The following is a 27,894-nucleotide window of genomic DNA, read 5'->3' as shown; positions in this document are numbered from 1 at the left end:
CTGATGTGGTTTAACCATTGTTGTTGACTTAGAACATCCAATTTTGTTTTGTTTTTATTTAAAAAGTGTAATTTTGAGAGCAAAACCCTGAATAAACTGGATCAGTCCTTCTCCCCACCTTTTTGTTGTTTTTTGGTTTCAAGTATAGTTTTTTCAAATTCTGCCCACTAGAGGATTTTGCTGAAAAGAACACATGGTACTTTAAAATCTGAAATAAATACATTTTGCACTTTATTTTTGCCTTTTGTCATTATTATCCTGGTTCTGTGTGGAATGCAGGCACATTATGGGACACAGGCCAGGTCATTATCAATTCTCATTTTGGTTTTATAAAAATAAATTGGTGCAACCAAATCATGTGCTGGTGCCACCAACTGAAAAAGTGTAGAACCCTGCAAAGTCTCTGCAGCATCAAGTCAGAAGGAAACATAATCTCCTTAACTACAGTGTCCAGCTCAGTGCTCAACTCCTGAATGCCATAGTTAGCGGCTCAAAGAGATACTGGACTCTCACCACATTAGTCATGTTAAATGAAAAACTCATTATATACAGTACAACTAAAGCCTATCTGACTGACTGTGACCTCGTCCTACTTCCCCCATCCATAACGCCATTGTTGTGACGTTTAGTAATAATAATAAACAGTGGCTTTACTAAGCTGTGTGTGTGTGTGTGTGTGCGCGTGCGTGTGTGTGTGTCAGGGTGATTCAAAGCAGAGGAATGAAGCAACAGAGAACAACAGGAGAAAAAGGCCAGAGTTAAAAAGGGCTGCCTCGCTCTTTACAGCAATTAACCACACTCACTCACTCACTAGTCTGATCAATAAGAGCAGAGTCAGAGTAGACTGGCATCATGGGGTGGAGAAGACAGACCAGTGGGTAAGGTGGCAGACTGGCATCATGGGGTGGAGAAGACAGACCAGTGGGTAAGGTGGCAGACTGGCATCATGGGGTGGAGAAGACAGACCAGTGGGTAAGGTGGCAGACTGGCATCATGGGGTGGAGAAGACAGACCAGTGGGTAAGGTGGCAGACTGGCATCATGGGGTGGAGAAGACAGACCAGTGGGTAAGGTGGCAGACTGGCATCATGGGATGGAGAAGACAGACCAGTGGGTAAGGTGGCAGACTAGCATCATGGGGTGGAGAAGACAGACCAGTGGGTAAGGTGGCAGACTGGCATCATGGGGTGGAGAAGACAGACCAGTGGGTAAGGTGGCAGACTGGCATCATGGGATGGAGAAGACAGACCAGTGGGTAAGGTGGCAGACTGGCATCATGGGGTGGAGAAGACAGACCAGTGGGTAAGGTGGCAGACTGGCATCATGGGGTGGAGAAGACAGACCAGTGGGTAAGGTGGCAGACTGGCATCATGGGGTGGAGAAGACAGACCAGTGGGTAAGGTGGCAGACTGGCATCATGGGGTGGAGAAGACAGACCAGTGGGTAAGGTGGCAGACTGGCATCATGGGATGGAGAAGACAGACCAGTGGGTAAGGTGGCAGACTGGCATCATGGGATGGAGAAGACAGACCAGTGGGTAAGGTGGCAGACTAGCATCATGGGGTGGAGAAGACAGACCAGTGGGTAAGGTGGCAGACTGGCATCATTGGATGGAGAAGACAGACCAGTGGGTAAGGTGGCAGACTGGCATCATGGGGTGGAGAAGACAGACCAGTGGGTAAGGTGGCAGACTGGCATCATGGGGTGGAGAAGACAGACCAGTGGGTAAGGTGGCAGACTGGCATCATGGGGTGGAGAAGACAGACCAGTGGGTAAGGTGGCTTTCTATCCTTCTTTCCTTGCTTAAATCGCTCCTTCCCTCTTCCCTCCTCCCCTCCCACGTGCTGAAGTCACAGAGAGGAGTATGACTCATTACTACTCAACACACTGAATCACAATTAAATAATTTGCACACTCCAGCCACCACATCCTCCCTCCCACGTGCACGCACGCACGCACGCACGCACGCACGCACGCACGCACGCTTCCTGTATGGAGAGAAGTCAGCTCATTGGGTTGGAGGATGTAGATTAAGGCTGGCTGAGGATTTTGACCCTGATGCTCTTTTTATTGTTTCTCTCTGTCCTCACTGGGCTCAGGGAGAGTGCTGCAGTCTTCCTCTGCAAACCGCTGTCACTGTGTGTGTGTGTGTGTGTGTGTAACCTACGAGGCCAGAGCTGCCACCCTGCTGTCGAGAGAGAGCACAAGAGAGGGAGGGAGGGAGCGAGAAATAGAGAGAGGAAGAAAGAGAGAGAGAGAAAGGGGGGAGAGAGAGAGAGAGAGAGAAAGAGGGGGAGAGAGAGGGGAAAAGAGAGAAACAGAAAGAAAGAGATAGCATGTCTCCATACATGCACATCGTTACAACACTGTATATAGCCATAATGACATTTGAAATGTCTCTATTCCTCTGGAACTGGAGTGTAATGTCTACTGTTCATTTTATATTGTTTATTTCACTTTTGTTTATTATCTACTTCACTTGCTTTGGTAATGTTAAGATACGTTTCCCATTACAATAAAGCCCTTTGAATTGAATAGAGAGAGAGAGAGCGAGAAATAGAGAGATTGTGTGTGGAGGGAGGGAGGGAGGGAGGCAGGCAAGGAGGGAGGCAGAGCGGAGGGAGGCAGAGCAGAGGCACTCACGCGATAGCGTGCGCATGATCCAGCACAGCTCCATTCACATCCTAATGGACTTATCACACCTCTGATCCATCCCCGCCCGCCCGCCCGCTCCCAGGAGCCAAGGGGACGCTCTTACTCCCTCTCTCTTTCTCCCTATCAGTCTCTCTCTCTCTCTCCTTCACTCTCTTGCGCTCTTCCTCTCTCTATCACTCAGTCAGGAACTCCACCAGGGCAGGGGAGATGGAAGACGGGAGCCTGCAAGGGCCAGACTCCAGTACTCAACCTCTCACACACACACACTGCACCACAAAGTAGTGACCACTCTGGACAGCAGATATGTACAGTACTACTGATAGGCTGTATGCCAATGAAACTTCATTCAGAGTTGTGTGTGTGTGTGTGTGTGTGTGTGTGTGTCACATGCTCACTCTATCAATCAGTCACAAAGATTTGATTCAGATCATATTCCTACGGAGACATGCTATTTATCCCCAAAGACATGTGTCTGTGAAAGCTCACACTCAGCACTACAGAGACACTCAAAGCTGGCCCCAGGGGGCATTCTAGAACATCTTCCAACCACCAACACAAACACTGATGTAGCACTGAGCGTCTGTATGTCTGTAGGGCCATAGAGCTAGTATCCAGGCATGCATGCAGACAGACAGACAGACAGGGCCAGCGAAGAGTAACTCTAAGTGCTCTAAAATACTATCATGTCATGAAGAGATGCTCTGTGGCATTATACATGTATGAATGAGGCATGTAGTGCCTGAAAAGCATTGTCCGACCCCATGGGCACTGCAGACTGAATCCCACCCTACTGCAGCATACACTTGATAGCATACCAGCACAGTCAGAACCCTTGGGAGCCACAGGCCAGGGCCAGGCATGTTAGGGTCTCAGCCAGTCTGACAGTCAGGCTACAAGCCCCTGCAGCTCCTCCAGCTCTCTGGGAGCTCATTACGTTTGACTAATGGTCACAGCAACACCAGTACCCCATATCCCTCTCCACCCCCCATACAGTAAGTCCCCCAGCCAGCTGTGTCTATTCCCAGTTAAGGCAAGTCTCTCTCTATACGGAACAGCACAGGGGCTGGGACCAGACGCTATGGACTCAGGTGAGCTGCAGGCAGCATTTACATTTTACTCATTTAGCAGATGCTCTTATCCAGAGCGACTTACAGGAGCAATTAGGGTTGTTAAGTGCCTTGCTCAAGTGCACAATGACAGATTTCTCACCTAGTCGGCTCTGGGATTCGAACCAGCAACCGGTTAAGAGCGCAGGTTACTGGCCCAATCCTCTTAACTGCTAGTCTTCTAAAGGGAAGATAGACCAACCAAGGCACCCAGCAGCCAACACAAGACCAACATTAATCCATAGAAGCATGATCAGTGAGCTTCAATCCAATGAAAGATAGGCTATAAAAATGCCCCACCAGATGGAAATGAAAACTATAGGTGATGTGTTGTTGTGTGGATGTATCAGAGTGTGGCAAACCTCACTTCACTTCAAACATTGATCAAATAGAGCTAGGCCACAGTAGGCTTTATGACAAAGCACTACTATATAATGCTTCTTCAGGAGGCCCCCTGGTACTATTGACTGACCTTAGTGACAAAACAATATGCCATCAGATCCTGTTAGACCATGTAAGGTTGGTTGACTCCCGGTAAAACTCACTGTAGTGTGGGACTTGGCAGTAATGGAGGCAACTCGGTGACACAGCTCTCTGTAATTCCTAAAAGGCTGGCATCATCAAATCAAAGTTTATTGGTCGCGTAAACAGTTTAGCAGACGTAATAGCGGGTGCAGCGAAATTCTTATGTTACTAACTCCTAACAATGCAGTAAAATGTCAAACAAGTATACAAATAATCAAAAATGTAAAAAGAAAAAATAATAATATTGAAATGTCGGAACATTTAACAACCCAAATAACACTCTATACGTATATACATCGGATTAATTTACATAAGATATACTAACAATGATATGTACAGCAGTAGATATATTAGAGTGAGCTATGTCAAGAATCCAATACAGTGTAACTAAAATGCAAAGTAGTAGAAATTTTAGAATGAACGAGAATGCAGTATTAAAATACACAGTACAAATGCCATGGCAAAATGATTAGAATTGTTGGAAATTTGCTTCCGGACCAATGTCCAGAATCTAAATATACTGTATATGAATGGTGTGTATAGACAGTATGTGAATAGAAAAAGTGTGTACAGCAGTAGTTATATAGGATGAGCCATGACTAGAATACAGTATATACAGTGCCTTCGGAAAGTATTCAGACCCCTTGACTTTTTCCACATTTTGATAAGTTAGAGCCTTATTCTAAAATGGATTAAATTAAATAAAAAACTCTGCCATCTACACACAATAACCCCATAATCACAAAGCGAAAACACGTTTTTAGAAATGTTTGCAATTTTATAAAAAATCTAAAAAAGAAATACCTTATTTACATAAGTATTCAGACCCTTTGCTATGAGACTCGAAATTGAGCTCAGGTACATCCTGTTTCCATTGATCATCCTTGAGATATTTCTACAACTTCATTGGAGCCCACCTGTGGTAAATTCAATTGATTGGACATGATTTGGAAAGGCACACACCTGTCAATATAAGGTCCCACAGTTGACAGTGCATGTCAGAGCAAAAACCAAGCTGTGAAGTCGAAGGAATTGTCCTTAGAGCTCTGAGACAGGATTGTATCGAGGCACAGATCTGGGGAAGGGTACCAAAACATTTCTGCATCATTGAAGGTCACCAAGAACACAGTGGCCTCCATCATTCTTAAATGGAAGAAGTTTGGAACCACCAAGACTCTTCCTAGAGCTGGCCGCCCGGCCAAACTGAGCAATTGGGGGAGAGGGGCCTTGGTCAAGGAGGTGACCAAGAACCCAATGGTCCCTCTGACAGAGCTCTAGAGTTCCTCTGTGGAGATGGGAGAACCTTCCCGAAGGACAACCATCTCTGCAGCACTCCACCAATCAGGCCTTTATGGTAGAGTGGCCATACGGAAGCCACTCCTCAGTAAAAGGCACATGACAGCACACTTGGAGTTTGCCAAAAGGCACCTAAAGACTCTCAGACCATGAGAAACAAGATTCTCTGGTCTGATGAAACCAAGATTGAACTCTTTGGCCTGAATGCCAAGCGTCACATCTGGAGGGAACCTGGCACCATCCCTACGGTGAAGCATGGTGGTGGCAACGTCATGCTGTGGGGATGTTTTTCAGCGGTAGAGACTGGGAGACTAGTCAGGATCGAGGGAAAGATGAACGGAGCAAAGTATAGAGAGATCCTTGATGAAAACCTGCTCCAGAACACTCAGGACCTCAGACTGAGGCGAAGGTTCACCTTCCAACAGGACAACAACCCTAAGCACACAGCCAAGACAACGCAGGAGTGGCTTCGGGACAAGTCTCTGAATGTCCTTGAGTGGCCCAGGCAGAGTCTGGACTTGAACCCGATTGAACATCTCTGGAGAGACCTGAAAATAGCTGTGCAGCAACGCTCCCCATCCAACCTGACAGAACTTGAGAGGATCTGCAGAGAAGAATGGGAGAAACTCCCCAAATACAGGTGGGCCAAGCTTGTAGCGTCATACCCAAGAAAACTCGATGCTGTAATCACTGCCAAAGGTGCTTCAACAAAGTACTGAGTAAAAGGTCTGAATACTTATGTAAATATACATTTGCAAACATTTCTAAAAACGTGTTTTTACTTTGTCATTATGGGGTAGTGTGTGTAGATTGATGAGGCAAAACGTTTTTTAAATCAATTTTAGAATAAGGCTGTAACGTAACAAAATGTGGAAAACGTAAAGGGGTCTGAATACTTTCCTAAGGCACTGTACATATAAAGTGGGTAAAACAGTATGTAAACATTATTTAAAGTAAAGTGACCAGTGTTCAATGTCTCTATGGGGCATGAGTTCCAGATTGAATTAGCTGCCTGCCGGTGTGCCTTCCTCCTCTGCCAGCCAGGGCTTATAGGTGTTACAGATACAACCCAACAAAGTTCTTTAGAGAGGTTTTACACAATAATTACAGATTTGTTGAGTGTCCAAACCGACAAGATGCCACACAGGTGTCACTATCAACATGTCCCCTCACCTCATCAACACGTTCAAACTTTCATTGCTGGCAGACAGACTTGGGTTGGTTGTTCAAGTTCATTTGTCTGAAAAGTTTCAACAGGCTAATAGTCTTTGCAAAAGGTTGAATACAGACAAAACCCTTCTGCTCTTTACACACATAGGAGATATGGTGATTTCTACACGCAACTGAGGCTGTTATGCAAAGGCAGTTTAGGGGGAGAGAAAGCAGAGCCTGAGTATGTAGCGTTGCCTTGCATGGCATAGCATCAGCAGCGTGGTTGGGATCAGTGCTTTGAACAGCACAGAGACAGGGGCTGTCAGGCAGACGCTCTACTCTGCTCTGACATGCTCTGCTCATCCTGGAAGAATCTTTGATGCCAGCCGCAGCTCCTTTAGATGGAAAGGTTTTTATTTTCTGTTTCTCACCCCAAGTTTTTCTTCTTCTTTTGTTTATCAAAGATAATACCGTCACAAAATTCGAAGTAACTCAGACACACTGCATCTTTACTCGCTGGACTATAGGAGGCTAGATGTAAAAGCTGACTGACAGACAGACAGACCGGCTGAACAGGACAGACAGATCGGACAGGACAGACAGACAGATCGGGTGATGCACAGATAAAAAGGACAAACCGACAGACAGACAGCAGACTGATCGGCTGGACAGGACAGACAGACAGACAGCACAATTTCTTAGGCTACTACTAAAAGTCCCATCACATACTGCATATCCCTAACCAACACAAACGAAACACACCACTCACCTCAGCTTAAACACACACACACACAAGGACAATAGGCTCTATGCACGCATCACTTCCGCATTGGCGTAAGGATGCTTGGGCATTCCCGGTTACCGGAAAAAAACAGACAGTGACAGTAGACCGTTATGATGGCAGAGATGAAGTTTACAAGGTGTTTGCTGGAGTTGCCTAAAGTATCTGTTAATGATATGCGGAGGGTCGTCTGGACATCCAGTACGACACCACGTAGCAAACTGGATAAAGGCTTAAAATTTTACGTTTCTTCTTTTCTTTGCAACTTTGAAGGTAATATGCTAACGCTAGGTAGCCTGAGCTAGAAGCCTTGCTTTGGCGTTTTAAGTCATGACTCCGTCCTGCTTCAGGTTAATCATGCTTTAAATAAAGTTTAATCATGTGTATATACCTCTCACTTCATGTGTTTGTACTTTTATGAAAGTATCAGGTAAAAACAGGGCTACAAATGAGATCTCTGTGAGAGCCCACTGCTACCGCTCAATGAAGAAACTAAAGCCACCACACCAGCTGAGAGTAGGACTAGATTAAGTGACACGTTCAAAGTTCTGTTGAACTTGTTCAAGGTTCCGTTCAACACATGTTTTACTCGTTTAATGTTACCACAGCTTTGATTGCCATTGCTAAGAGAACACTTTAGAACTTTAGTGGTTTTCACGATAGCTGAACAGTGGTAGCCTAACACAGACCAGGGTAGCTGAGTGGGAATTGCCATGCTTTGTTGTTGGGTCTGTTGTAAACAAATTGGAGTTTGGTTTGAAATGTAAACAATAATGAGATTACTACTTTTTCCTGACTTGATGACTGCAATGACAGTAACATATTCCACTCAGCTATTCTTCAAACTGCTGATGTTCTACTCAAAACGGTCCTGTCATCTTTACTTCTTTCTATAACATATGGCCCAACTTCCTTGCTTTTGTACTTGATGTTTCTACTTTTCAAGAGGAATTAGGAGCAACACCTTCACTCTACTGTTGTTATTAGTACTAGGCTACAATGTTGCACCGCTCACCTACTGCTCTGCCAATACTGTTTGAAGGTAGGTAAATGGCACAAGACAATAGGTAAGTGGTGGGGGACAGTATAGCCAAGTGGTGCAAGACAGTAGGAAAGTGATGCAGAAAGCACAAAAGTGACACGAGACAGTAAATAAGTTGCTTACACAAGTAAAAAGTAGAAAGAACAAGTTTTGCTCCTACTCCTGCTGCTGTAGACCCTCGTCTTTCAAAACCCATTAAATAATGCTTCTGTGTATTTCAGATGACATTGCGTGATTCACAGCCAGTTGTGCTTGTTAAAAGCTACTGTTCCTGGGTGTGGGATATGCAATCATTTGGTTGCGTTACTATATCAGACTGCCCATTACTCTGAATGTGGCATGTCTGTCGTCCCTCCTGTACTTTCGTGCACTGAAACAGAGCAGAAGTGGCATAAACCACGAACAATGGTTTGTATCATTTCAATACCAGACAGTTGTGTCACATGCATACTAGCATCTCTCCTAATACCATCTCATAAATAAATAGGGAGTGAAGCCAGGACCTGTGGATGCCATGGTTGTAGTGAAGCCCAAACCAGATGCTACTCCGGCAAGCGGAATTAGGTATGCAGAGTCCAATTAAATAGGCAGACTACAATGTGTTGCGAAATAAATGTTATTAATCGCTGTTAGATTCTGGTGTATTTCTAGTGAACCCTTTACTTTTCCTGATATTGTTATTCCAGATCTACACTTTACAAGGGCTACAGCGGTGAGCTACCAGACCCATCAACCCTCAACCCACTACCTGCCTATGCTGACATGTTACATTTCTATATGTTAAGTGTCCATACACAACATTAAATTGCAAGCATGTTAGCATCCTTATTGACAGTTATACAACATCTTAGAACATTTGGCACTAAGGTCAGGAACTGGACCACGCACACGTCAGTCCTTTTGCTTACTGCTCTTCTCACTATTTTAAAATACAATGAATGCGCTAGTAGATAGCCTAGATCTAGATAGTTTTAGATAGATACTTTACTCATCCCGAGGGAAATTCAAGGTTTCCAGTAGCTTACAACAACACACGCAACATTTAAACAGATAATAATACTAATCATTGTTGACAGCTCAAATACAGAGGCCTATATATTAAACACATTGGACATTTTAATTTATATCTTGTGAAAAACCTTATGTCATCATCAGATCCAGCAAACCGCTCCAAGCAGAACTTGCTGCTGATAGTTATCTCCTCAATTTGATTTCGGAGCCTTGCTATCTCTACACTAAGTTCTTCATTGTGGTCAAGGGACATATCCAGCGCAGCAGGTGCAGTACTGTTGCAGTAGTCATGGTCAGGACGACAGTCCAATTCCACAGACGGATCATTCATGGTTTCTGTGTTGGGACGCTCGGTCCTTTGCCAAACTCCGGGCCGCGGGGCTGGAAGACTGAAATTGTTCCATTGAAACAGCACTGGAACAGCTCCCTTCTTCAGACGTCTGCGCCCAGCTGGAGTCGGAGGCTCTATCACATCTTCACTTAGAAAGTGTTGGCTGCAGACTCGTGTGTTTGTTGTAAGAAAGTTGACTTGTCGAATGTTAATCACCCACCGTTTATGTAATTCACTGTCTTTGGGAAAAGTAAAAAAACTAACAGAAGAATTGCATCTGGCAGACACTGTACATTGTGGCACACAGCAGTGATGGCTGGAAGAGCTGTCATCCCGTTTTTGAAAGGACACTTTCGTACGTTTACACGTCATCGTGTTATACAGTGAGGGAAAAAAAGTATTTGATCCCCTGCTGATTTTGTACGTTTGCCCACTGACAAAGAAATGATCAGTCTATAATTTTAATGGTAGGTTTATTTGAACAGTGAGAGACAGAATAACAACAACAAAAATCCTGAAAAACACATGTCAAAAATGTTATAAATTGATTTGCATTTTAATGAGGGAAATAAGTATTTGACCCCCTCTCAATCAGAAAGATTTCTGGCTCCCAGGTGTCTTTTATACAGGTAACGAGCTGAGATTAGGAGCACACTCTTAAAGGGAGTGCTCCTAATCTCAGTTTGTTACCTGTATAAAAGACACCTGTCCACAGAAGCAATCAATCAATCAGATTCCAAACTCTCCACCATGGCTAAGACCAAAGAGCTCTCCAAGGATGTCAGGGACAAGATTGTAGACCTACACAAGGCTGGAATGGGCTACAAGACCATCGCCAAGCAGCTTGGTGAGAAGGTGACAACAGTTGGTGCGATTATTCGCAAATGGAAGAAACACAAAATAACTGTCAATCTCCATCGGCCTGGGGCTCCATGCAAGATCTCACCTCGTGGAGTTGCAATGATCATGAGAACGGTGAGGAATCAGCCCAGAACTACACGGGAGGATCTTGTCAATGATCTCAAGGCAGCTGGGACTATAGTCACCAAGAAAACAATTGGTAACACACTACGCCGTGAAGGACTGAAATCCTGCAGTGCCCGCAAGGTCCCCCTGCTCAAGAAAGCACATATACAGGGCCGTCTGAAGTTTGCCAATGAACATCTGAATGATTCAGAGGAGAACTGGGTGAAAGTGTTGTGGTCAGATAAGACCAAAATCAAGCTCTTTGGCATCAACTCAACTCGCCGTGTTTGGAGGAGGAGGAATGTTGCCTATGACCCCAAGAACACCATCCCCACCGTCAAACATGGAGGTGGAAACATTATGCTTTGGGGGTGTTTTTCTGCTAAGGGGACAGGACAACTTCACCGCATCAAAGGGACGATGGACGGGGCCATGTACCGTCAAATCTTGGGTGAGAACCTCCTTCCCTCAGCCAGGGCATTGAAAATGGGTCGTGGATGGGTATTCCAGTATGACAATGACCCAAAACACACAGTCAAGGCAACAAAGGAGTGGCTCAAGAAGAAGCACATTAAGGTCCTGGAGTAGCCTAGCCAATCTCCAGACCTTAATCCCATAGAAAATCTGTGGATGGAGCTGAAGGTTTGAGTTGCCAAACGTCAGCCTCGAAACCTTAATGACTTGGAGAAGATCTGCAAAGAGGAGTGGGACAAAATCCCTCCTGAGATGTGTGCAAACCTGGTGGCCAACTACAAGAAACGTCTGACCTCTGTGATTGCCAACAAGGGTTTTGCCACCAAGTACTAAGTCATGTTTTGGAGAGGCGTCAAATACTTATTTCCCTCATTAAAATGCAAATCAATTTATAACATTTTTAACATGCGTTTTTCTGGATTTTGTTGTTGTTATTCTGTCTCTCACTGTTCAAATAAACCTACCATTAAAATTATAGACTGATCATGTCTTTGTCAGTGGGCAAACGTACAAAATAAGCAGGGGATCAAATACTTTTTTCCCTCACTGTAAGTCAAGACGAAGTATTACAAGTAAAAACATTAACATAAACATTAAGATAAACAACAACAACGACGAAAATTAACCGTTTCGGATGTTTTTGACGACAAGCATTCAATGCTAGCATACGGTAGCACAGCATTCTACGATAACCGGAAGTTTACATCCATCCTGAGATTTAACCGGAAATAAGTAATGCTCGCCGGTGCATATCGCCTATTAGCATAGCTGCCACTACACACACACACACACACACACTTGACAAGGCTATTATCATAGCTGCCAGCCACTAGACACACAGCAGGAGTTGTGGTTTCACAACAACACAGGAGCTGTCTCTGGCACAGTTAAACACACTGATACTGTACTGTCTGGCTGGTAGGATATATGGTGCTTTTACCTGCCCAATACACACGGACGGGCCCAATAACACACGCACACACACTTTGAAATAATAAATCATAGTCATAGTAAATTCTTATTTTAAAACTCAGGCCGACTGTATCTGTCTAATTGTGAACATCCAGTAGTCTCTAATATTGGTCCAGACTATACCAATACAGTAACTTCAGAAGCCCCGCCCACACACACAGTTCTGACAGGCTCAGTTAGCCTGTTATACAAAAGGGTGAGAAAATGTGTAGTCTGCCACTGAACCCTTCCATTGCATTTCCCAGTGAGAGGCTTCACAGAGGGATTCCTGACATCTCTGTTTGAGGAAAGAGAATACCGGAGAGCAGGCAGGACCGATGGCATTTAATGTTGGGAGAAAATAGCCCTTTTAGCTAAGAGCTGGTGTTCACCTCTTCAACTAAGCCTGTCTCTAGACACTATCACAATCATTCACATTAGTCATCATCAACAGTAAAATACTGACAGTAGTAGTCAAAGTAGTAGCCTATATTAGTATTTGCTATTTGCATACAAAATCCACAATCTTAATAGCTCATAATAACTGCTGGACTCATTGGACTGGCTGAAGGTCAAAGGTAAAACAAATGTATTTCTGTCTCCCTGAAGCAGACATGTTGGGAGGAACTGTACTCCAGGGGTTGGGGGGGAGAGGTGGGCAGCATTCAGGTTTGCAAATGGTCAAGCACTGTTAATTTGCCACAGATAAGCATCTGCTTCAGCGAGATGTCATCAATAAAGCTGAAGAACCCTTCTCGACTGACACAAGGTAGGAGGAGTACCTATGCCTAATGGTGAACGCAGGCAAAATAGTGGTAGAGTTACATGTCATTGGGAAAACCCCTATGCCCCACCCATCGTATCACAATCAAAAAATTCCAGAGATATTGCTTGAACATACCTCTGCTCTGATACGCACCACATTTCAATGGACAGCGCCTACCCCGAATCTAGGGGGCGGGGTGGGGTCCTCGTGTGTGATAGGTCCTCCGCAGTAGTCAGATTGCTATGTCAAAACAGTGTGTGTGTGTGTGTGTGTGTGTGTGTGTGTGTGTGTGTGTGTGTGTGTGTGTGTGTGTGTGTGTGCGTGTCACGAAGCATGGCAGGCACGTCACTTCTGTGCACAGAGGCAGCAGAATGCCAATGTTGTCCAACGGAATCATCTTTTAGCTATTATTCTTGCCATAAAAAAAGGGTCCGGTGAGTGGGACAGGGATAGCGAGCTCACTAGCCAGATGCTTGCCTTGGATTTAAAAAAGCGATTATATTCCACGGCTGGGTATACGGACTACAGCTGCACCAAAATACAGCTACATTTTGTCATGCATCCAAATTAAATATATTTCAACAGTCATCTGTATTGTTTAGTGCGGCTATATATAACTAGCAATCGGAATCAATCCGAATGAAAATTAAAATTACATCGCAACTCTCCCACACTAAAACTGATGCAATCTATCTGAAATAATCGGCTATTTTCCAAATGAATAGCAATAATAACTTAGCAAACAACATCACTTAATTCGGTAATAGTATAGTTTAGCAATCATGCTGAAAATAGGCTAATGTAAGAATGAATTCTCATTCATGCAGATCTCATATTCGAGTCCGTCTGACATAATCTGTCTCGTGCTGCTCTGCTTTGCCAGGCTAGCTGCTTTTAGTTTGCCTACAATACATTAATTATTCAAATCAAATAACTGTTTTCAACACAGCGAGAAAATGCTGCATGTTGCACCTTCATGGATATATCGTGTATCTTGAGTATAAAACCACTGAAAGGATGAACATTTGTGAATATATACAGAGACAAACATCTGTAAATCACCAGCGGTACAGGAGTCGAGGAACACGGTCAAGCAGCGAGTAGAAGCAAGCTAAACGTTTGACAGGCTCGAGAAGCCGATGCAAGATAGCCACAGCTCAGCTAGCTAGCTGGCCATAACCAGGTGGAGAGCAAGACAGCATAAACAATCACATAAAATTAACACACAAGGTGGCAACAAACGTTTTAGACAGATTTGGAAATTACCCGTTAGAATTCCGACTCGTATTTGGTGGTCGTGGTTGGTTAAAATCATCCCTTCCGACGCCATGTTTCCCACCGCTCTCGCCAGTACTGAGGATCCAGATATAATCGATGGCAGAGCGCAAAGAACGAGGGGGAGTAGGAGGGTGGAGGAATAGCAGAGAATAAAAGGCAAAGTGAGAGAATTTACTCTGGCCAAAATCTGTCCTCGTGAGATAAGCCCTTTTTTGTATGGAGGTCTATAAGAGTGTCGAATTACGCAAGGCTTATTTGATTTAATAGATGTTATGTAATGTTTAGGCTGTTACAAATGTACTGATATAAGTGAATGCACGTGGTATTCCGGTAACATTAAGAAAAACTACTTAGTTGTGCCTGTTGTTCATACACGTATCTGGCCTCGCATTGGCTAGAATGGTCCCACCTGATCTCGCCTGCCTTCCATCGTTGAGGACAATATTCCCATTGTCAGAGCGGTTACTCGAATATCTTGACAATATAATAGATCATCTTTGGGAATATATGGGAGCCAGGCTAGAGAAGCCAAGCTCAGATCATGCAGAAACACGATGTTCATAGACACATTTATATTTAGAATCAACCCACTGTTCTTTACTGTGCGTGGGCAGTCAGAAATGACTATTTGTACAGATATGTAAATGCATGCATTCTTATGGAAACCCTTACAAGTAGGCTGTATCCAAAATGGGAGGTGCTTACAGGCCTACTGCCCATAATTTAATTACCTTAGTGGTCTCCTCTTTACATGTAAGTCTACTACTGTCTCTTCTAAGATGCCCAGGCTTTTATGGCACAGGCAGTAAGTCCTTGCTCTGTAACCACAACGTCGCTGGTTAAAGCTCTGTTCCAGCTGTTCACCCTCAATCGCTACATTGGTGGCACCTGTCCGTGTGGTGCCAGGATAACAACCGCTCCCTCAACGTGACCAAGACAAAGGAGATGATTGTGGACTACAGGAAAAAAAAGAGGACTGAGCACGCCCCCATTCTCATCGACGGGGCTGTAGTGGAACAGGTTGAGAGCTTCATGTTCCTTGGTGTCCACATCACCAACGAACTATCATGGTCCAAACACACCAAGACAGTCGTGAAGAGGGCACGACAAAGCCTATTCCCCCTCAGGAGACTGAAAAGATTTGGCATGGTTCCTCAGATCCTCAAAAAATTCTACAGCTGCACCATCGAGAGCATCCTGACTGGTTGCATCACCGCCTGGTATGGCAACTGCTTGGCCTCCGACCGCAAGGCACTACAGAGGGTAGTGCGTATGGCCCAGTACATCACTGGGGCCAAGCTTCCTGCCATCCAGGACCTCTATACCAGGCGGTGTCAGAGGAAGGCCCTCAAAATTGTCAAAGACTCCAGCCACCCTAGTCATAGACTGTTCTCTCTGCTACCGCACGGCAAGCGGTACCGGAGTGCCAAGTCTAGGTCCAAAAGACTTCTCAACAGCTTCTACCCCCAAGCCATAAGACTCCTGAACAGCTAATCATGGCTACCCGGACTATTTGCACTGCCCCCCCACCCCCACCCCCCACCCCATCTTTTTACGCTGCTGCTACTCTGTTAATTATTCATGCATAGTCACTTTAACTTTACCCACATGTACATATTACTTCAACTATCTCAACTAGCCGGTGCCCCCGCACATTGACTCTGCACCGGTAGCCCCCTGTATATATAGCCTCCCTACTGTTATTTTATTTTACTTCTGCTCTTTTTTTCTCAACACTCTTTTGTTGTTGTTTTATTTTACTTTTTCATTAAAAATAAATGCACTGTTGGTTAAGGGCTGTAAGTAAGCATTTCACTGTAATGTCTGCACCTGTTGTATTCGGCGCATGTGGCCAATAAAATTATATTTGATTTGATTTGATTTGAGAAGTGGGATAGTCTGAGTGGTTTTGGGGCGTTTGTGTGGGACACCTCTAAAACTGCTAAATAATAATAGATTCTAAATACTATTTGGTCACACTTTATTTGGATAGTCAGGATAGTCCATCTGTAGATGCTCTATAGATGGTCATGCTATCAACAAACTAGCTGTTGATAAGCAACTGATTGCTAAGGTTAGGGTTAGGTTAGAGTTAGGGCTAGGGTTAGGGTAAGGGTTAAGTTTAGGCTTAGGATAAGGATAAGGGTTAAGGTTAGGGCTAGGGTTAGGGTTAGTAGATAGTGTTACTGATTATCTGTAGATAGTCTGTAGAGCATCTACAGATGGACTATCCAAATGAACTCTTACCTACTATTTTATACCATGCTGTAATATAAAGTGCTACTGTAGTAGGATCAATGGACTCTCAGAAGAAAAATACAGCCATTAGTATGACCGCCTTGATGCTGCTGCCAAAAAAGAGGTAATTTAAGATGGGTTAACCTGATTACAGATCAGACCAGTGAGCCTCTATGGTGGCTGTTCCTGTTCAGGCCCCAGATCAACAGAGGGGACTAATGGAGACAGTCTGGAGAGAAGCCAGGAAGAGAAGGCTCCGGAGTCCTGCTTTCTTTCTGTCTGTCTGTCTTTCACACACACACACAAACACACACACGCACGCACTCACATTGCACAGAGAGAGAGAGAAAAAAAGTGAGAGAGAGACACGCACACACACACACACACAAACACACACATACTGTTTGGAGCCTGCCAAGAAACAGGGAATTATCATTCAGTATGACCAGCCAGACATATACTCCTGGTTCACAGGAACAAGGCCATCTATAGTCTTTGAAGTCACTATGCAACTTAAATGACAGAGTATGTTGCCGTAGGGAGATGACACATGGGACGTTACAGGGTCAACATGTTATTTTTGTGCTGTACTTTTAAAAACAATGTTATGGCAGGACACTGGACACTGAAGGGTCTTACCATACATTGTAGAGACATGTACGTAGATAACCATTGACATGTTCCTATGTTGTTGTATTTGCTCCTCTATCTAACAGTTCACTTCCCCACTCCCTTTTAGTGTTGGAACAACACAATAGTTGCTCACCCTCAGCTCCAGACTGCGAAGGGCAGTTTAGTAACCCAGGTCCAGGCTCCCAATGTTAATGTTTACCCTTTTTGACAAAAGCATAGTAAAAAATGAAATTTGCTCTTGAGTGTCTTTACCAAACATGTCCCACCTCACTAATGTGACCATGGATTGGAGAAATAAAACGATATCCTAAAGACTAGTTTATCCTATAAGCTAAAAGGTGCTATCTAGAACCTAAAAGGGTTATCCGGCTGTTCCCATAGGAGAACCCTTTGAATAACCCTTTTTGGTTCCAGGTAGAACTCTTTTGGTTACAGATAGAACCCTTTTGGGTGCCATGTAGGGTTCTACCTGGAACCAAAATGGGTTCTCCAATGGGGACAGCCGAAGAACCCTTTTGGAACCCTTTTGGGTACTCCTATGGCAGGTCCATGTTTAGTAGAATTGACCATATGGGACTCTGTCTATACTCGGGGAAACCCAGAACCACTGAAGCCTAGCTGCATAATTATCACCAGTGCAATATTATATTATGGAAAGTAAAATGTAAAAGCAGCCGGTGTGTCAGCAAAGGGCCTCCCAGGACACCTACAGGGCTCCCATGGGTCATTACTTCACCCCTCTAAAAGGCCAAAATATAGGTAGTGTCCCAAATGACATCCTGTTCCCTATATAGTGCACTATATAAGGAATATGGTACTACCTGAGATGCAGCCATAGGCAGCCATCTTCTGCTGTCACTGGGCACAGATCACTGTATGGTAATGTCCTCATCTTTACAGTGTCCACGTCTCTCTAGTCTCTCATCACAATATGTACTGAACCGCCCCAAATATTCAGTTGTTGGACTAATTGGAACACCTGTCTGTCTTACAAGGTGGGGGAACATCGAAGCGACACTGAACAGTGTTGCGAGAATGCAGGTTGAATTCTGATCAGCCTCCAAGGATGGAACATAAGGATTGTGGGTACTGGCCAGTCGGCTAGTTGGGCACATTTTTCTACTATTGTCGCCGGTCTGAAAAGTACTAGCCTCAGGCTAGCTTAAATTCCATCCCTGGCCACAGCCATAGCAATCCAGTAACAAAGGGACAGTCCCTTTGCCTAACATAATGGATGTTACTACAGAACAAAATCAACTCTTTCATGAATCAAAGATCAAGCAGTCAGACTATCTTAACACATGAAACCCATGTAAAATTGAGAGGTCAAAGGCCAGATTTTATGTCACTTGGTTTTATGTAACCAGTCCTGTGCGAGGACAAAATACCACGCTTTCCTCACATGGCAACCATGCAAATCTCTTACCATGTGACCCTGACAACCACTCCCCCACTTTGAAACCCCAAAATTAAAAACCTTTATTCACAGAAATTCCTCAATAGTTGAGGTATAAATGAACATACAGTATGTCTCCAGTGGTCTGTAACTAGGGCCAGGTGACGTTATTCTACTGTTCACAAAACAACCCTGCAGTTCATCTAACTACCCAGGGGGCCATGCTGCTTCTCTGCCTGACCTGCCTTATCTCTTCTTCTGCTCCTCCTCTCAATGCTGAAGCTGTTCCGTTCTCCTGTCGTTGTGCTTTTAACCATCTCCAATCCAAATCGATTCATATTTGAGCCTTCACACAACTGACACTAAAAAATATATGCAGTTGGCTAACAGCTTGAGGAGAATGTTTGAAACAATATGCATTTCATCAGCCCATCCCCTGCCCTGCCCCTTAACAGTAGCACTAGTATATTACATAGAGAAATTAGAGCTGTGGAGTTTGGAGAGACTGTCTGAAATACATGTATTAACTTTCACTTTTTTGCTAATGTAAGCCTTTCAATGCCACACATCGCTGAAATTTACATTTAAATTAAATTGGCTTGGGGCCAGAAGATGAGCGTGAGTCCCCAGACACAATCTGGTGGCGCTGCTGTGGTCCTTATTTACTGATATGTGGTCTCAGACTCTGTCCCAAATGGCACCGTATTCCCTATATAGTGCACTACTTTTATCTAGAGCCATAATAGGCCCTAGAAACGACTAGTTTCTGCAAATAGGTTGGGAAATGAAAGATGTCTGGCAGATAAAATGGCAAGGGAACTCTTCACTCAGTGCAAAAAGTGGATTTTTCTGATAATTCTCTGGTTTTTGGAGTACCACCTGCAACTGGACACGGACGTTTATAAAACACTGGTGCCTTCCCAATCGAGAACGAAGAAAATATCGCTAGGTAAAGGTTGGTCGAAACAGGAGCCTCGTATCAACGGCTAATTCAATTAATAAGCTAACGATGATAGTTGTTTGATTTAAATTTGCAACACTGTGACAGGCTGTGGGTTTATAGCTATGTCAGAAAGCACTGTGATTTGTACATGTACAGGTAACTGCCAAAATAAAGGAAACACTTGAGTAAATGAGGGATACAAAGTATATTGAAAGCAGGTGCTTCCACACAGGTGTAGTTCCTGAGTTAATTAAGCAATTAACATCCTTAGGATCATAAATAAAAATGCCCAGTTGCCCATTATTTTGGCTACCATGGCTAGAAGAAGAGATCTCAGCGACTTTGAAAGAGGGCTCTCAAAGGAGCATAAGGGGTTTAAAGTATGTATGTGTGTATGTGTGTGTCTCAGTCACCAGATCTCAACCCAATTGAACATTTATGGGAGATTCTGGAGCTGCGCCTGAGACAGCATTTTCCACCACCATCAACAAAACACAAAATGATGGAATTTATCCCTCCAATAGAGTTCCAGACACTTGTAGAATCTATGCCAAGGTGCATTGAAGATGTTTTGGCTCGTGGTGACCCAACGCCCTATTAAGACACTGTATGTTGGTGTTTCCTTTATTTTGACAGTTACCTGTTGGCTATAATAAACATTTTATATAGCCTACAATAGAGTTCATTGCAGATTACAAATGCATGTGAGGGTCTGAGTAAAGCACAATCTTTAATGAATGAGTGAGCTATAACTCATGCGCATGCACAATTTAACTGAGTCATTAAGCTTTGTGGACAATTATGGGGTTGTGGTAGGCTATTAGATGGTGGCATGGTGCAATGTGGGTCTAGAAAGGTACGCAGACCGCAGTAGACTGTTTCAGATACCAAATGTTCACAGGACCAGACAGTGGGTTCAATTCCTGCAGATATCAAACAAAAATTAACTAGGTAAGTCAGTTAAGAACAAATTCTTCTTTCACAATGACATTCTACCCCGGAAGACACTGGGCCAATTGTGCGCCACCCTACAGGACTCCCAATCACGGCTAGATTGTGATACAGCCTGGAATCAAACCAGGGTCTGTAGTGACGCACGCCTCTAGTACTGAGATGCAGTGCCTTAGACCGCTGCGCCACTCGGGAGCATACTGTGTACATAAAATGTATGCATTCACTGAACTGTAAGTTGCTTTGTATAAAATGTGTTTGCTACTGTAAGTGGTATATTAGATTGTTCAGATGTCCCAGTACAGGCAATAAAGTGACGGTACCCTTAGTCTTCTCGCTAACTGGTCCCAGTCTCAGTGGTTGAACTAATACAGGTAGTTTATCCCCATCTTGTGGTCATTTGGAGAATTATCTCACTCTCCATCCCAGGCTGTTTGGCTGCTTGAATCAGTTCAGGCTCCTCTTCTTCACATTTCTGTCAGTTGAAGGTATTCTGGTAACATTCATAGAGTTATAGTATTGTCTTGTGAGTTTTACTTCAGTTACATGATCAGGAATTATTGTGTGTTGGGTAGAGAGCCTTGCTCCTGTAATGGGGCACTAGGCGGCAGAGGTGGGCAGAATGTAAGCTAACTGACAACAGTGATTGAAATATGTTCAGATAAATAATCTCAATAGCACTTATCTGAAACATATGGTAGCTCAGTTGGTAGAGCATGGCGCTTGCAATGCCAGGATAGTGGGTTTGAGTCCCAGGACCACCTGTGTGTAAAATGTACGCACACAATACTGTAAGTCACTTTGAATAAAAATGTCTGCTAAATGGCATATACACTGAGTGTATAAAACATTCGGAACACCTTCCAAATATTGAGTTGCACCCCCTTTTACCCTCAGAACAGCCTCAATTTGTCAGGGCATGGACTACAAGGTGTCAAAAGCGGTCCACAGGGATGCTGGCCCATGTTGACTCCAATGCGTCCCACTGTTGTGTCAAGTTGGCTGGATGTCCTTTGGGTGGTGGATCATTCTTGATACACACAGGAAACTGTTGAGAGTAAAAAACCCAGCAACGTTGCCGTTCTTGACACACTCAAACCGGTGCGCCTGGCACCTACTACCATTCCCCGTTCAAAGGCACTTAAATCTTTTGTCTTGCCTATTCACCCTCTGAATGGCACATACAGTTGAAGTCGGAAGTTTACATACACCTTAGCCAAATACATTTAAACTCAATTTTTCACAATTCCTGACATTTAATCCTAGTAAAACATTCCCTGATCACCGCTTTATTTTAAGAATATGAAATGTCAGAATAATAGTAGAGAGAATGATTTATTTCAGCTTTTATTTATTTCATCACATTCCCAGTGGGTCAGAAGTTTACATACACTCAATTAGTATTTGGTAGCATTGCCTATAAATTGTTTAACTTGGGTCAAACGTGTCGGGTAGCCTTCCACAAGCTTCCCACAATAAGTTGGGTGAATTTTGGCCCATTTCTCCTGACAGAGCTGGTGTAACTGAGTCAGGTTTGTAGGCCTCCTTGCTCGCACACGCTTTTTCAGTTCTGCCCACAAATGTTCTATAGGATTGAGGTCAAGGCTTTGTGATGGCCACTCCAATACCTTGACTGTTGTCCTTAAGCCATTTTGCCACAACTTTTGAAGAATGCTTGGGGTCATTGTCCATTTGGAAGATCCATTTGCAACCAAGCTTTAACTTCCTGACTGATGTCTTCAGATGTTGCTTCAATATATCCACATAATTTTCCTTCCTCATGATGCCATCTATTTTGTGAAGTGCAGCAGTCCCTCCTGCAGCAAAGCACCCCCACAGCATGATGCTGCCACCCCCGTGCTTCACGGTTGGGATGGTGTTCTTCGGCTTGCAAGCGTCTCCCTTTTTCCTCCAAACATAACGATGGTCATTATGGCCAAACAGTTCTATTTTTGTTTCATCAGACCAGAGGACATTTCTCCAAAAAGTATGATCTTTGTCCCCATGTGCAGTTGCAAACCGTAGTACGTTAATCTCTAGGAGACAGAACGCGTCTCCTTCCTGAGCGGTATGACGGCTGCGTGGTCCCATGGTGTTTATACTTGCGTACTATTGTTTGTACAGATGAATGTGGTACCTTCAGGCGTTTGGAAATTGCTCCCAAGGATGAACCAGACTTTTTTTCTGAGGTCTTGGCTGATTTCTTTAGATTTTCCACGATGTCAAGCAAAGAGGCACTGAGTTTAAAGGTAGGCCTTGAAATACATCCAAAGGTACACCTCCAATTGACTCAAATGATGTCAATTAGCCTATCAGAAGCTTCTAAAGCCATGACATCATTTTCTGGAATTTTCCAAGCTGTTTAAAGGCACAGTCAACTTAGTGTATGTAAACTTCTGACCCACTGGAATTGTGATACAGTGAATTATAAGTGAAATAATCTGTCTGTAAACAATTGTTGGAAAAATTACTTGTGTCATGCACAAAGTAGATGTCCTAACCGACTTGCCAAAACTATAGTTTGTTAACAATAAATGTGTGGAGTGTTTGAAAAACTAGTTTTGATGACTCCAACCTAAGTGTATGTAAACTTCCAACGTCAACTGTATACACAATCCTTGGCTCAATTGTCGAAAGCCTTAAAAATCCTTCTTTAACCTGTCTCCTCCCCTTCATCTACACTGATTGAAGTGGATTTAACAATAATAATAATAATATATAATAATAATATGCCATTTAGCAGACGCTTTTATCCAAAGCGACTTACAGTCATGCGTGCATACATTTTTGTGTATGGGTGGTCCCGGGGATCGAACCCACTACCTTGGCGTTACAAGCGCCGTGCTCTACCAGCTGAGCTACAGAGGACCACAAGTGTCATAACAAGTGACATCAATAAGGGATCATAGTTTTCACCTGGATTCACCTGGTCAGTCTATGTCATGGAAAGAGTAGGTTCCTAATGTTTTGTACACTCAGTTTATAGGCTATATTCATTTCTGGTCACTTTCAATACACAGACATGTCTGGCTTGTGTCACGGTTTCGGCCGAGGCTGCCTCTCTCCCTTGCTCGGGCAGGCTTCGGCGTTCGTCGTCTCCGGAATACTAGCTGCCACCGTTGCATGTTTCTATGTTCGTTTGCTTTTGTCTGATTGCTGTACACCTGTTATCGTTTAGTGTAATTAGTGTCCTTTAAGTTCTCGTTGTGTTTGTCTAGTGTTGTGTGTGATTGTTTTACTGTCGTGCCAGTAGGCTGGATTATTACTGTTTGCTCGGTTGAGCTACTTTGCTCCTTAGTTTTGGGAGTATTTTGTCGCACCTGTTTGTGCGCTTGTGTGTTCGCCTACGTGCGGAGCTTTTGCGATCAGGGCATTTCTTTTGTGTTTGTTTTGCTGTGCATCACTAAAGTCTGTTGGACTAATGTACTGCGTCCTGCGCCTGATTCCACCCACACCCACCTACATCTACCTTGACAGAATCACACACCATACTCGATGGAATCAGCAGGAGCCGCAGCAGCACATGCGACGTTGGAGGACAGGGTCCGTGAGCAGAATGACCAGATCCTGCGGATGGGGTCCGCGCTGCAGGAGGTGATCACCACCATCCGAGGCTGGGAGACCCGAGGGACTCCTCCACCGCCATCCTCCCTGCCCGCACCATCGGCCACTCAGCCCATTCCCGCTCCGGAACCCCGAGGAGTTCGACTCTCGCTCCCGAGGGCCTACGATGGGACCGCGGCCGGGTGTCAGGGATTCCTTCTCCAGGTGGAGCTTTACCTGGCCACCGTGCACCCGGCGCCCTCGGGACACGAGAGTGTGTCCGCCCTGATCTCCTGCCTTTCCGGGAAGGCGTTGGAATGGGCCAACGCAGAGTGGAGGAGGATCGACGCTAACACCATCACCTACGACGAGTTCTCCCGCCGCTTCAGGGCGGTGTTTGACCATCCCCGGAGGGGAAAGCGGCGGGGAGCGTCTGGTCGGCCTCCGGCAGGGGAAGAGGAGTGCCCAGGAGTTCGCCTTGGAGTTCCGTACCCTAGCGGCGGATGCAGGGTGGAATGAGCGGGCTCTCATCGATCACTACAGATGTAGTCTACGCGAGGACGTCCGTAGGGAGCTGGCCTGTAGGGACACCAGCCTCTCGTTCGACCAGTTGGTCGACATGTCCATCAGGCTGGATACCCTGCTAGCTTCCCGCGGACGTTCCGAGGGGGGTCCGTCCATTTCACCCTCCAGCGCCTCCGAGCCGTGCCCCATGGAGCTCGGGAGCGCTGGCGCTAGAGAGAGGAGGGGTCGGCTTACGAGGGGGTCCATCTCCTGCACCAACTGTGGTTGGGGAGGACACACCGCGGCTAGGTGCTGGGGATGGCCTCCTCGGGGAGAGAACGACAGGTCCCGCACTGGGGAGTCCTTCCAGGTGAGTAGGCGCCCCACTCACCCAGAGCTCTCTGTTGCACATTTCTGTATATCTGTGCGTTTTCCACAGGTAGCACCTCATTCCCAGCATAAGGCGCTGGTAGATTCAGGCGCGGCTGGGAATTTTGTTGATAAAAAGTTTTGTTTAGCCTTAGGGATTCCCCTTCTCCCTGTGGACGTTCCCTTCCCCGTTCATGCCCTAGATAGCCGTCCGTTGGGTGCGGGCTTGATCAGGGAGGTCACTGCGCCACTTAGGATGTGTGCGCAGGGGGGTCATCAGGAGATGATCCAGCTATTTCTGATCGACTCGCCTGCGTATCCGGTGGTGCTGGGCATGCCCTGGTTGAGTACCCATAACCCATCGATTTCGTGGCAGGAGAGGGCTCTGATGGAGTGGTCTGCCCAGTGTGTGGGTCGATGTTTAGGCGTTTCCATAGGGGCTACCTCGGTGGAGAGTCCAAACCAGGTGCCCGCATTGCACGTTCCCCCTGAGTATGGGGATTTGGCTATTGTGTTCAGTAAGTCGAGGGCGACGCAGTTGCCTCCCCATAGGCAGGGGAGATTGTGCGATAGACCTCCAGGCAGGAGCTGCGCTCCCACGGAGCCATGTGTATCCTCTGTCTCAGGAGGAGAAGAGAGCTATGGAGACGTACATAGACGAATCTCTGAGACAAGGATACATACGGCCTTCCACTTCCCCTGCGTCCTCGAGTTTCTTTTTGTGAAGAAAAAGGATGGAGGATTACGCCCGTGCATTGATTACCGTGGTCTCAATCAGATCACGGTGAAGTACAGTTATCCACTCCCGCTGATTGCGACCATGACGGAGTCATTGCACGGGGCGCGTTTCTTCACTAAATTAGATCTCAGGAGCGCGTACAACTTGGTGCGCATTAGGGGGGGCGATGAATGGAAGACAGCCTTTAGTACCACCTCGGGCCATTACGAGTATCTGGTCATGCCATACGGGTTGATGAACGCTCCTTCAGTTTTCCAATCATTCGTGGATGAGATCTTCAGGGGCAGGGGGTGGTCGTGTACATCGATGACATTCTCGTGTACTCGCCTACCCGAGTCGAGCATGTGGCCCTGGTGCGCCGAGTGTTGCGGAGACTGTTGGAGCACGACCTGTATGTCAAGGCAGAGAAGTGTCTGTTCTTCCAGGAGTCGGTCTCCTTTTTGGGTTATCAGTTGTCTGCGTCAGGGGTGAAGATGGAGGTAGACCGGGTGTCAGCCGTGCGTAATTGGCAAACGCCAACTACTGTGAAGGAGGTGCAGCAGTTTTTGGGGTTTGCGAATTATTACCGGAGGTTTATCCGGGGTTTTGGACAGGTGGCAGCTCCCATAACGTCTCTTTTGAAGGGGGGTCCGGTGCGTCTGCAGTGGTCAGCCGAGGCGGACATGGCGTTTGGGAGGCTGAAGGACCTGTTTACCTCGGCTCCGGTGCTGGCGCATCCGGATCCCTCTTTGCCATTTCAGGTAGAGGTGGACGCGTCAGAGGCCGGTATAGGAGCCGTGCTGTCGCACCACCTAAGCTCCGCCCCTGTGCTTTCTATTCCAGGAAGCTCAGTCCGGCGGAGCGAACCTATGACGTGGGGGACAGGGAGTTGTTAGCCGTGGTACAGGCCCTAAAGGTGTGGAGGCACTGGCTTGAGGGGGCTCAACACCCTTTCCTCATTTTGACGGACCACCGTAACCTGGAGTACATCCGGGCAGCGAGGAGGCTGAACCCTCGCCAGGCGAGGTGGAATATGTTTTTGACCCGTTTCACATTTAAGATCACGTACATCCCTGGGTCACAGAACGGTAAGGCAGACGCACTGTCTCGGCGGTATGACACGGAGGAGAGGTCCGTGGAGCCCACTCCCATACTGCCGGAGTCTTGTCTGGTGGCACCGGTAGTGTGGGAGGTCGATGCTGAACTCGAGCGGGCGTTACGCACCGACCCTAGTCCACCTCAATGCCCGGAGGGTCGGAAGTACGTTCCGCTCGAGGTTCGAGATCGTTTGATCTATTGGGCTCACACGTCACCCTCCTCTGGACACCCTGGTATCGGCCGGACAGTGCACTGTCTTAGTACCAAGTACTGGTGGCCCACGTTGGCGAGGGATGTGAGGGTTTATGTTTCCTCCTGCTCGGTGTGCGCCCAGTGTAAGGCGCCTAGACATCTGCCTAGGGGTAAGTTACTACCCCTGCCCGTTCCACAGCGACCATGGTCTCACCTCTCGGTGGATTTCCTCACAGACCTTCCTCCTTCACAGGGGAATACCACTATACTGGTCGTTGTGGACCGGTTTTCTAAGGCCTGTCGTTTGCTCCCTATGCCGGGCCTTCCTACTGCCCTGCAAACCGCCGAAGCACTATTCACCCATGTGTTCCGGCACTACGGGGTACCCGAGGATATTGTGTCTGATCGAGGTCCCCAATTTACCTCCAGAGTCTGGAGAGCTTTTATGGAGCGGTTGGGGGTCTCGGTGAGCCTCACCTCGGGTTACCACCCGGAGAGTAATGGGCAGGTGGAACGCGTGAACCAGGATGTGGGTAGGTTTCTTAGAACATACTGCCAGGACCGGCCGGAGGAGTGGGCAAGGTACGTTCCCTGGGCCGAGATGGCCCAGAATTCCCCTACGCCATTCCTCCACTAACCTAACCCCTTTTCAATGTGTGTTAGGTTACCAGCCGGTTCTGGCACCTTGGCAGCAGAGCCAGATCGAGGCTCCTGCGGTGGATGAGTGGGCGCGGCGCTCGGAGGAGACATGGAACGCTGCACACGTCCACCTGCAGCGGGCCCTCCGACGTCATAAGGCGAGCGCCGATCTCCACCGCAGTGAGGGACCGGTGTACGCACCTGGTGATCGAGTCTGGCTCTCTACCAGAAACCTGCCCCTCCGCCTGCCCTGTCGGAAACTGGGTCGGCGGTTTGTAGGGCCATTTAAAGTCCTGAGAAGGTTGAACGAGGTGTGTTACAAATTACAACTACCTGT

General features: G+C 46.0%; 1 protein-coding gene across 18 annotated transcripts in view; it reads right to left on the bottom strand.

Moving 5' to 3' along the window:
• gphna (gephyrin a) overlaps positions 1-14,444 on the bottom strand; it is a 96,649-nt gene extending 82,205 nt beyond the window's left edge. For 5 of the 18 annotated variants that reach the window (XM_041854714.2, XM_041854718.2, XM_041854719.2 and 2 more), the window contains exon 1: positions 14,322-14,443. In XM_041854714.2, coding sequence (XP_041710648.1) covers positions 14,322-14,385 — 64 coding nt within the window. In that variant the 5' untranslated portion in view covers positions 14,386-14,443. Of the gene's footprint in view, positions 1-14,321 lie in introns of all 18 variants that reach the window. The other 13 variants (XM_041854724.2, XM_041854716.2, XM_041854725.2 and 10 more) reach the window with 9 other exon arrangements.
• Positions 14,445-27,894: the final 13,450 nt, after the last annotated feature.

Source organism: Coregonus clupeaformis, chromosome 29 (assembly GCF_020615455.1).
Source record: "Coregonus clupeaformis isolate EN_2021a chromosome 29, ASM2061545v1, whole genome shotgun sequence".
Classification (NCBI taxonomy): Eukaryota; Metazoa; Chordata; class Actinopteri; order Salmoniformes; family Salmonidae; genus Coregonus; species Coregonus clupeaformis.
Note: the sequence above shows the minus strand (reverse complement) of the source record. Positions and strands in the feature narration are given on the sequence as shown.